The 12,246-nt window shown below is 38.5% G+C and overlaps 1 protein-coding gene across 1 annotated transcript in view; it reads left to right on the forward strand.

Annotated features, from left to right (window-relative positions):
- Window positions 1-2,549: 2,549 nt before the first annotated feature.
- SF3B1 (splicing factor 3b subunit 1) overlaps window positions 2,550-12,246 on the forward strand; it is a gene marked incomplete in the record, with an annotated part of 21,886 nt that continues 12,189 nt past the window's right edge. The window contains 8 exon segments of the mRNA XM_072418828.1: window positions 2,550-2,697; window positions 4,102-4,268; window positions 5,542-5,640; window positions 7,648-7,762; window positions 10,063-10,142; window positions 10,222-10,401; window positions 10,657-10,894; window positions 11,061-11,273. Coding sequence (XP_072274929.1) covers window positions 2,670-2,697; window positions 4,102-4,268; window positions 5,542-5,640; window positions 7,648-7,762; window positions 10,063-10,142; window positions 10,222-10,401; window positions 10,657-10,894; window positions 11,061-11,273 — 1,120 coding nt within the window.

Below are 12,246 nucleotides of genomic sequence, written 5' to 3' on the forward strand. Positions count from 1 at the left end.
AACAAATAAATGACAGTATAAATTCCAACATTCCTCAATGAAGCCAAAATAGCACTATGCAAAGCACTCCTAATGCACCATAATGTAATTACAGCAGGTAACTGCTGATTCATATGTCCAGTGAATGATCACCGTCAAATTTGTGGCAGGCACGTTTCACCGTTAAAAGGCTTCCTCAGAGTTCATTGTAACATGCGATGCGGAATATCTGGAAGATCAAGTAGGGTTTGTTCAGTGGATATGTGGAGGTCATAGACTTCCTGGTGAACACAGCCAATTATAATATGATATAGCAGGAAAGAACAACCTGTCCTGCTGCTGTTCTATCAATGCAATACATTTCTATATGACACTTGGATAAAGAACCGCAGTAAATGAACCACTTTAAAAATTTACAGGAACAAATAACTTACCTAAAAACTTAACACCCCTTTACCTTAATCTAACCCTAATATTAACATAATTTGGGGTGAAATAAATATCACTTAGTCCTCCTTGCTTCTCCGAGTGAGGAACATAAACCAGTATAAAGATGGTTTTCTTACCTATATTTACTTATTTATTTAAACATATTATAGTGTGGATACCAAAATATTTCTTCACTGGCATGAATAAATATTGTGTTTTTCTTTATATGGGTTTGGGGCACACCAAGGAAAACATTAACATATTACAACTTCCTCTAAATAAAGTAGGACTCACTTTTCTAACATCATTATAGGATTGTGGTCTTGGACAGACAGTGATTCACTAAACAAACAATAAAACATCAGAAAACCTACTGTGTCAATGGAGCGTGCACTAAGCAGCTTGGTTTTTAGGGGAGATTTGGCTCACTCCAATATTTCTTGTCCTATGAAAATTTTTAGGTTTGGGATTCAGCTCAATGTAGATTCCGAAAGTGAAATACCTGGTCATCTTTACCCCGCTATGAAGTAACCAAACCCTACAATATTTTGGGCTGCATTTTAAAACAGATCCGACATTCCTTTCAACATTGCTTCGTAGGAATCTTCCAGGCCAAGTGTTTCAATGGCAGAATAAGTGAGGGAATGTTCCGAACGACCGTCCTGGCAGATCCACGGACGATGAACGAGGAACAATCGTAATGTAAGGGAAGGGGGAGAGAGCACAGTGGGGTGTCACTCCGTCGTTATCCCCCTCCCCTCTGCATAAGGCAGAACGGTGATGTATGTATAGCACTCGTTCATGCATCGTGCAGTGCTAGTCGTTGGATAGGATCGTGAAAGATCCTTTCCAACCACTATAATTGAAAGTGTGTACGCGGCTTTAAAAAAAGACCTAAACTAAAATGTTTACTTTACATAAAAGTGTAGATAGCTCTTTTATATAAGGATAAAAATATATATATGTATATATTTTTTTTAATATTAAAAAGGGGAAAGCACCTCCTCTTTCTGAATAGCAAACTAAATGGGAGCGCAGAGCCTCCCAGGATGCCTAGGTCATACATCCCAGGAGGCTTCTGCGCATGCCTGAAATTGGGCATTCCAAGACGGGGCATTTTTCTACACTGAGGGGAAAGAGATGCCGATCTCACACATGCTCTTTTTTTCCTCTTTACAGCGGCTACACCACCCGATCTCGTGGCCACACAGAAGATCGGGTGATGTACCTGGAAGAAAGATGCAGTGCCTGGTGCTTCCTTTACGTCGTGATGAAGAAGAGTTGTTCTTGGTACGTCACCGGATTGGGTGATGTTGCCTGCTGTAAATAGGAAAAAGACAGAGACAATCTTACTGCGCTTGCGTGAGATCAGCATCTCTATCCCTTAATAGAAAAAATGGCCCTTCTGACCATGCCCGAGTTAAGAAGGAGCACCCAGAGAATCTCGGGATCCATGACGTAGGTATCCCGGGAAGCTCTGTGCTCCCATTCAGTGCCTTGGCGATCAAGACTGAAAGGGAAGGTGCTGCACCCTTTTTTTTTTTTTAATAAAACTGAATGACATTTTCCCTTTACATATAAGGGTTGTCTACTCTTTTATGTAAGGGCTCTGGTTGCTCCCTTTACTCATGTCCGAAGGGGCTTTTTTCCACTACGGGTAAAGAGATGCCGATCTCACGCATGCGCAGTGAGATCGTCTCTCTTTTTTCCCCCTTTACAGCGGCTAGGTCACCCTATTTCACACCTGCGCAGTGCCAGATCGGGTGAAGTAGCAGAAAGACAGAAGATGGCGGCGGACAAGGAGGAATTCCAGGATGACGCAGGATTGTAAGAAAGACCAGAGCCATCGAGGGATCTGCGGGATTAAAGGTAAGTGTGATTTTTTTTATTTTAAGTTTGATTCTGCTTTATTATGTTGGTGCTAAAAAAAATACTGTAAAATAATATTAACATTTTTAAAGACTGCAATTAGCATTGGACAGCTGGTTTCAAATGTCTCAATTTATTTCCTTCTTTCTTTTACAATTGCCTGATACAACATCACTGCAAAGTATGTATCTGAGGATGTGACAAGAATCTCACTGATCTCCTCACAGCCAATGCTGTGCAACATGAGCGGGAAACTCGTCATCACACACAGGGGGCGGGGCTCGCCGTAGAACGACCGCCCCGTGAGGAGGAGAAGCGCATGCCCAGTTATCGCGGTATTTACCAGCAGCGGAAGCAGCGAAGTCCTGTTTGTAGTACAGGCCGCGAGCAACATGGCGAAGATCGCAAAAACACACGAAGGTACGTATAATGAGCGCGAATATTATATAATAATACAAATATGCTGTAATGTGTTATGTATATAACCTGGTGTGGTGACTGCAGGGGGTCTGTATACGTGAGGAGCTTTGTGTGGGCCCGCGGTGCTCGGGTAATGGCGCCGTACTTGTGTCGTGTGTGTGTGTGTTGAGGAGGATGGAGGACATTTTGGAGGATGATATGAGCTAGGGCTGGTGTAATGTTCGTAGTGTGGTTGTAATACGCCATGGGCGGCCTGTAGTGTTTGCTCGGCCTTCCTGGCGGATTGAGGGGAGCGGAGTGCCCATGGATTGTCTTCCCCCGTACACATCGCCGTGTGTTTGTGTGTCCGGGGGCACAACTCTTACCTGTCCCCCTGGTCCGACCTCATTGTTTACCCCACTCGTGTTATGTGCTGTATTCTCCCGACTTTCATATATATATATATACCGGTATATATATCTCCCCATTATCTGTATCCTAAACAGAGATCTCCCCATTATCTGTATCCCAAACAGAGATCTCCCCATTATCGGCCTCCTCTACAGGGATCTAAATAAAGGAAACATGTTTTGTTTTTTTTAAAGGATGCAGCGCGGCCCCTTTAAGTTTAAATTGCTGCAGCAATCAAGACTTAAAGAGGAACTATACTCAAAACAAAAACACACCTTCAATCTTGCAGGGCAGTCCGATCACTCCGGGGGTGTCTGGCATTGGGGGTCTCCCGTCGTCCCGGAGCCGGCGCTCCGGGCACAGCCATCTTTGTCTTCTCTTCCGGGTTCTTCATTCTACGTCACCCGGCCTGGGCGCAAGATCGGGTGATGTAGGATGGAAAATAAAATTTGCAGATCCTGCTGCGCATGCGTGGGATCGACAAATTTTTCTCTTTCAGCAAAAGGGCTCCTTCTGCGCATGCCCGAGATGCCCGGGTATGTGCAGAAGGAACGCCTAAGAGCCTCCTGGGATGCCTGACTATAAGTATCCAAGGAGGCTGTGCACTGCCTTTCATTCTCGATCGCTTAGGAGGCCAAGAATTAATGGGGGGTGCTCCACCCTTTTTTTTTAAAAAAACAAAAAGCCCCAGAATTTTTACGCTACATAAAGAGATTGGGGGGCAGCACCGCCCCCTAATTCTTGGCCGCCTAGGCCGATAGAGAATGAATGGGTGCACAGCCTCCCGGGATACCTACGTCGGGCATCCTGGGAGGATCTTCGGCACTCCTTCTGCGCATGCCCGAGCACATCTAATAGTACAGAAATATGTACTGTAGTGAAAAATCTCTAGATTGAAAATAAATATAAGAAAACCTGAATTTGTTATCTTTCAATGTTTTTTTTTTTCCTTTTTTCAAATGTTTTTATTGTAGTTCTGCTTTAACGCTTTTATATGCAAATTATTTTCTTTAGATATTGAAGCACAAATCCGTGAAATTCAAGGAAAGAAGGCGGCACTCGATGAAACACAAGGAGTTGGACTCGATTCAACAGGTTACTTTGACCGGGATATATACGGTGGAAGTGACAGTAGATTTTCAGGATATTTGACATCTATCGCAGCAAATGAGCAGGAAGATGTAAGTGGTTTTGTGACCAGATTTTTTTTTTGTAATTACCACATTTTGTAGTGTGTTGAGTTTACATTAACTCACATTTATACGTTTTCAAATGAATCTCATACATGCATACAACTTTGCTAAGTAATATTTCACACAAACAATGATTGGAAATATATTGCACGCTATGGATCATTTCGTAAAATATTGTTAGTTATGCTTGCGGTTATGCAAATCAAGTAATACATCAAAGTATACATCTGTATCATAGGTCTTTTGTAGGTATCTTATTGTAATAGATTAGAACAGAGCGATAACTAAAGCTCAGGTTCCCCAATAAAACTAAAACTAAATATCAGATGCCAGCCCCAGATTACCTTTACAACATGTAGAGGATAGAGGCAAATAAAAATAGGTTTTTACTTCTGAAAGCTACCAAATACATACAGAAAGTATGGATTGTCATGTTCCAAGTCAATACATTTTACTTTGAACTTGCGTGAAGTACATCAGTTGAAAAGTTATATACCAAGAGCAGTAGTTATAAGGCTTCTTGCTCATTAAACTTCCTGGTACTCTTTCTACTGAAATAAAGATTAATTGTAGCAAAGGTGCATTGTTTGATGTGTTCAGAGGCAATAACTGGAATCTGACAGGTGGTGGTAAATGTAGTTTTAACATAAATTATCAAATCTTTATTAAGGCCACTAATTCCTCTTTCCTATCCTTTGAGAAGAGATACAAACATGTTGTATTGTCTATTTCAGTGCTTATGTGTACAAGGATTAAAATCTGACATGTTTAGGAATGGTTTTAGAGGAGCACAGCCTTTGTTAAATGGAGCTGTGGGAGGAAAGCCATGCAGAGGCTGCGTCTAAAATCTGTGTATATAAAATGTAATTGTAAATGGGATATAGCCAGTTAAGTAATATTAGTTTGTCAGATTCCACTGGGACTTAAAAAGGTCCTAGTGAAGCATTTCCGAAAATAGTGATTTGAAGAAAAAAGCAGAAGAACATTAGAAGTTACATTAAATGTATATGTAAAAGTTTTGCAGCACCTTTTGTACTGTTATGTGATATTAAATGTTGGATGAGCTTCATTCAGCTACTTTGCTGAGCTGCCTTAGTGGGCAGTAATACTATAAAGCCTTTATCTATCAACAATCTACATAATATAGTTGTCTTTGACATTGTCATGATGTACAGCCATTGTTTTACATTTAGTGTAGGTGCTTTTATTTCACATGCCTTTAATGAAATTGTTTTTCTAATATCTCTGTTTTGTTGTGCAGGATGATGATGAAGATAATTCAGCAGCAGCATTTGAGAAAAAACCAGGATATCATGCACCTGTTGCATTGCTTAATGATATCCCCCAGTCATCTGAACAAGTAAGTATGCTAACTGATAGACATTTGCTATCGATTGATAGTAATACTGATGGCAGTTATTAAGGGTATACTCAAAATGATTTTGGGTATATTAAAGTGCTGATTAAATAATTGCATTTTTTCCAATTTTTCTAACACCACATTTATAAAAGGGTTATATTATGTTACATAGTGGCAATCTGTGGCTTAATGCCATGGTGCTTAAATGTTTTCAAATTTCACTGTGCATAGCAAAACATGATAAGCCCTTCTCTGATGGGGATATCAAAACGGCCATGTTGTCTGGGAGTAATTCCTTTTTTCATAATTTCGCAAACAAGGATAAAATTATTCAACATATCTCTGAGATGCCACTTAGCAGAAATACTGTTAAAGATCGAGGCCAGCACATGGCAAGTAATGTTAGTTAGCAGCTCACCACTGACTTACAAAAGGCAGCCTGTTACTCCGTGTGCTTGGATGAAAGCACAGATATAAATATTCATGTAAGGCTAGCAGTAATTTTGTGTTATGTTGTTGGTGACATGAGAGAAATGCTGGTGAAACTGGTGTCTTTGAGTGAAAGAACACAAGGGATAGATATCTACACTGTTGTGGTGGAGGCTTTGTTGTCACAAGACATAGGACCAGAAAAAAGTGGTTTCAATTACTAGTGATGGGGCATATTCTATGGTGAGGGCAACATCTGGTTTCATACAGTTCTTTGTTAAAGAAACAAAACATCAAGTCATTCAGTTCCATTGTATTATACATCGAGAAGCTCTTTGTACAGGGAAAGCAGCAACATAATTTGATGATGTCCTCAAAGATGTCACAAAAATGGTGAATTACATCATGGCTGGTGCTCTAAATTTTCCAGCTTCAAGCACTTCTAGAAGAGGTTCAGGCACAGTATATTTCTTTACTTATGTACAGAGCAGAGAACGAGTCCTGGAGAGATTTGTAGTCTGCTTGGATGAAATTAGGCTGTTTATGAATGAAAAAGGACTGAAGTATCCACAGCTCACTGATACGGCCTGGCTTACCAACCGCATGTTTTTATAGATTTTATACTACACTTCAGTGCTCTGGAAAAAACAACTCCAAGGTGTAGGGAAAACTGCAGAAAGGATGTTTTGTGATATCAAAACATTTGAGAGAAAACTGCAGGTATTGAAAGAGACCTTGAAAGTGAGCTTGCTGAAATATTTTCCAAATCAGGAAATCTACAAGGAGTTTTCTAGCATTGTAGCAGCTGCAAAAGTTAAATTTAGTAACAGATTTTTACAGTTTCGTAAGATGGAGACAACCCTATGTGAAACACTAGAAAAGATAGAAAGGATGACAAATGACGGCACAGTTCTGAAAATTAAATCTTTAAAGTGTGGAGTTCTGCTAAATAATTTTAGGTCAATGAAAACATTTGTGACTGCTTTTCTTACGTTGTTTGAGTCATTTTATGCTTGTGAACAGTTGTTTTCAGCTTTGAACTATATCAGTTAGAGCCAAGGTTAGACAAATTATCAGCATGCGTACAAAAGGCAAAAATTATATTAATTGTTCAAAAGCAAGCCAACTGCAAAGTTTTACCTTTCGATAAAAAGTTGTTTGTATCATTGAAAGCTCTGTTATTGTGTTTTTAAGACAAAACTAAAACCTCAGTATTAATGTTAAATTGTTTTATTGGCACTTTGCGATAAATAAGTGGGTTTTGGGCTGCAGTTTGGGCACTCGGTTTTTAAAAAGTTCGCCGTCACTGTTCTATCCTATTCTCCCCTGAAACAATCATTTCTTCATAGCTGTCCTGCAGTGTAAGTGAGCAGATAGCTCACCAGCAACCCAGAACAACAGAGTTTTAATTTATGTTTTAATGTTACCCTAAGCAAAAGCAAGTATTAAAAAGTTGCACTGTGTTTAGAGCGCTACCTCCCCTTTCCAGTTGTAGCTTTTATTGTTCTCACCAGAGTTCAGTAACTCAAGATGGTTTCCTATTTTGTAATTTTTTGATTATTTTTTTTCTCTTTTTAGTATGATCCGTTTGCAGAACATAGACCTCAGAAAATTGCAGATCGGGAGGATGAGTATAAAAAGCAGAGAAGAGCAATGATCATTTCCCCAGAGCGTCTTGACCCTTTTGCAGATGGTAATTGGCTTATGTATTTTAATTTAATGTGTTTTAAGTTTTATCCTGAATTTTAACCCAGTATGCTTTCATTGCCATGCTTATACCTTTGTTTTTTCCTTGTACTTTGCCATTGCCGAGACACTGTATCCAATTCCTTCACAGCACATTATAGTCTGAAAAGCTTTTACAGCACACTACATTACGAATATTTTCATAATCCATTACAATAGTTTTGTCAACTTTAAAATGAAATGAAGAATGCGTTTCAAATACGTCACAGTAAGATTCTGAAATATAAGAGGTTTTTCTCTTTTTATATTCAAATAAACAAACTGCTGGAGAGAACTGTATCTTCGTGCAAGCCTTTTTATGCAGGCGTCCAGTGACTTAATCCCCCACTGATCATTAGCTGCTTCATATTATTGCTTTTTAATTAAGCCTTAGCTGGTAAACTAAAAGTTAGTTGCCTGAGTCTGTGTCTACACAATTATAACTGCAGGTCATTTGCTTTAAAACCTGCATGTATCAGTGATGGGTTTGGTGTATTGTATAATGTAAATGATAAACAATGCTTGTCAGACTTCACAGGCCCGTACTAACTGTCCTTAATTTCTTTCCTACAGCAGTACTGCTAAATACAAGTCCTGTCTGCATTCTTAAGGGTGCAGTGCAACACATCCTGTGTAGCTAATGGTGAAAAAAGTAACCCAAAGGAAGTCCTATCTTATCTAGTGTCCGCTTGACACTGCAGATTGGGCGTGGTCTCCAACATCTTTCTGTTTTTTTCCTAAGTTTCTATTGGTGTGTGCATGTTCACGGTATGGAGATTGTCAAAGGCACCCTTAATCCCCCACAAAAAAAGCTTGTGCATTCTAATTTAAATGGAAAGGAGAAAACAATATTGGAGAAATTAGATATAAAGTTTTTATAAGTATGACAAAAGCTAAAAAAAAAAAAAAATCACTTAGTTTGGTATAGTTGCTGTTTATGGGGATTAACTATTAACAAAGAGAAATCGCACTTAAATGAGGGTGCTGTTACTTCACAGCCAGCCTTTCCCCAAGGGGCAAGTCCACCCAATATACTGATTGAGTTTTGAGTTGATTCTGGCAGGGTTTGACCACTCCTTAATCTTGTTTATGGACTCTGGAGCCTTATAGGTGTCCCATTCTAAGACTCCCCACATTTACTATGTCCATGATGTGCAGCGTTACGAGATATTTGACATATTCTGTAAGCAGTTCCTACAGGGAAAGGGCACAAAAAACACAACTCACTAAAGACACCAAAGTTGAATAAAGTACTTTGTAGGGAGAAGAATGCAGTCAAATAAGGCACTTAAAAAGAGGGAGTGTAATCAAGACTTCCCAGAGTTTAGCCAAAATTCAGTAATTGTAATAATTCACCAAAGGATGTTGAACATGTAAATGGAGATAAGCAGATTGTCTTTTGGTCTTTTAAACACAGTTGCATTTTTAGTGTCAAACTGTTGCAGTTGATCACCTCAATGAATAATCTATTCTGGGTGGACACATTGATATGTAGCTAAAAGAAGAAATGAAAGAAAATATGTTTAAGCAACACTGTGTTCTGTCTGAAAAAAAATTGTCGTTTTTCTAGAACATGTGCTTGGCCTTATTTTTCTTATTTAATATATTGGACTACGTCTTCCTCTTTATCATAACAGTGGGCCTTTTGGTTCAGACCAATTGTATAGCTATGCACAGCAAGAATAAATAACTGGTCAGCTTTTAAAATGTGTTGATTGCTTTACTATGATGCAGCCCAGTTTCTCTAGAAAGAATAACTCATTCTCATTTTCTTAGATTCTTAGTATGTGTTAGAAACTCCAGCCTAAAATATTGTGATGCCATAACTAGGTATAGTATGTACTGGTGCTTTTTAACAACTTTACCCAGGTAATGTTTTGAGTATACATTTTCCAAAGTGTTACTAATGGTAAAGAGATGATTTTCTAGGCTTCTATTCTGCTGCTTGAAGTCAGAACTGCTGATGGAGACAAAGGAATGAAAGTGTACGTATTATGGAACAGTGACAACGGAACTCACCACTTCTGAAGACACTTCAGTGCTTTGCCAATTTTAACTTTATTTTAATCTGCATTTGACGTTTGCTGTAAAACTGTAGTTTGTATCTATATAGGTTACATATGACAATAAAATTAATATTAAAAATGTAACCTTTAATTTTAGTTGATTAAAATTAAATTGAATGTGCTTAGTATTTTGCTAGAGAGGATTTAACATTATTCATTTTTAATACACAATTTGCAATTTACTTGTTATTTATTTCTGTAGGTGGCAAGACACCAGATCCTAAAACAAATGCACGAACATACACAGATGTTATGAAAGAGAAGCAGTTAAGAAAGGAACAGGTAAGTTGACAAATGAATTTGGGTAGGAATCTATGAAATACTAGCATTATGTAACTAACAACTTTTTGTTTTTTCTTAGCATGAAATCTATCAGCAGATGGCAGAAAAGGCAAAATCTGGGGATTTAAAAGTTGTCAATGGATCCTCTGCTTCAGCGGCATCACAACCATCTTCAAAGCGTAAAAGAAGATGGGATCAAACTGCTGATCAAACTCCAGGATCTACACCCAAGAAGCTCTCAAGCTGGGATCAAGCGGAGGTAATCTAGTTATATTTGTAATGTAACAATTTTCAGTATAGAATAACTTGATTTTTTTTTAAACTGATTATTACCTGATATTTTCTGGGTGCAGTTTACACTTAAGTTGTAGCACTTTATTCCATGAATCTGTCTACATCAGTGTTTTATAATTGCACCCACACACATAAATGCTAAAATATGAAGTTCTAATAACTTAAGTTGTTTTAAGTTTACTTATGAGCTTTAACAAGACCTTTTTTTTTCCTCCCTAAGACTCCTGGACACACACCTTCATTAAGATGGGATGAGACCCCTGGTCGATCAAAGGGAAATGAAACCCCTGGAGCTACTCCAGGCTCAAAAATCTGGGACCCTACTCCCAGCCATACTCCTGCTGGAGCAGCAACCCCAGGACGTGGTGATACCCCAGGCCATGCCACTCCAGGTCACGGAGGTGCAACTTCAAGTGCGCGTAAAAACAGATGGGATGAAACGCCTAAAACAGAGCGTGGTAAGCCTGCATAGTACATGTATAAATAAAATTTAAAAAATGGTGTGCAAACTTTAAACATATACCATAATTCCTTCAATATTGTATGTGGGGTAGTTTAGTGGGATATTACTTGTAAACTGAAAAATGTCTAGAAGGAATTTCATTTTTTTCTTTTTATCTGCAGATACTCCTGGTCATGGAAGTGGTTGGGCTGAGACTCCACGTACAGATCGTGGTGGAGAATCAATTGGTGAAACCCCAACTCCTGGAGCAAGTAAAAGAAAATCTCGTTGGGATGAAACTCCAGCTAGTCAGATGGGTGGAAGTACTCCAGTACTGACACCAGGAAAAACACCAATTGGTACCCCTGCTATGAATATGGCTACTCCTACACCAGGTAAAAGAATCCTAATTTTATGTGCCTTTGTTGCATTTCATTGTATGCATGAAAACATATTGGAATTGACTGTGGTTTTAGGATTGTTTTATTCTCTACAATACTTGGGCTTGTCTAAAAAAAACTATATACATATGAGTTTTTCATCTAATTCAGCCAAAAAGCACTCACTAGTTGTCTTGAGATAAAGTATTCTTCATGTGCATTTGTTAAGCAAAAGGAAATCCATATGCAGTTCCAAAATTATAATGTCTTCTATATTCCCAGTCATAAACCATTGCATTGCCCTCCTCTTAGTCGTTTCTGCCTCACAGTAAAAGCTCCAAAAATAATGCATTCATCCAATGAAATAAAAATGGACCTGGGAGTCTTAACTAAATGGAAGTCAGTCTCAAGGAAATAACATGACTTTTCTACCAGGACAAATTACTTCAGCTGTTTGTGAAACCCTTTTCAAAATGGTCCTTTTCCTCCAAGGCTAGAAAATAGTTAAAGCATATCTGGCTCATCAATGGAAATTGTGCTTGTTAAAACCATTTCAAATAAATCAGATTTGTCACACACCTAAATATTTGCAAAGTTTTACCAACCAAACAATTTGTTATGTGCAGCCACCCCATTTTTTTTTATTTCATTCATTTTCCATACTGCACAAAAATAACTGCAATTTTGGGCAAACCTCACGTTAAGAGAATATAAATGTATTGGAGTTAAGAAACTGCTTTTTGCTCCTCATCTACCAGTAATTTGGTAGAAGAAGAGTGAGTATCATAGGCAAAAAAAGTTTTCTATTTTTAGAAGAAAAATGGTTGCATTAACTAGTAGTGGTTTGTATAGGCTAACCCAAGACCGCTATCCATGTAAAGAAATACAAATGCAAACCTACTATTAGCAAGGTTCCCTAAATAAGTAAAGCATCATCTGGGCATCTCACAATCATTTGATTTTCTTGTGGATATAAGAGTGTGTGTGT

Source organism: Pyxicephalus adspersus, chromosome 7 (genome assembly GCF_032062135.1).
Source record: "Pyxicephalus adspersus chromosome 7, UCB_Pads_2.0, whole genome shotgun sequence".
NCBI classification, from domain to species: Eukaryota; Metazoa; Chordata; class Amphibia; order Anura; family Pyxicephalidae; genus Pyxicephalus; species Pyxicephalus adspersus.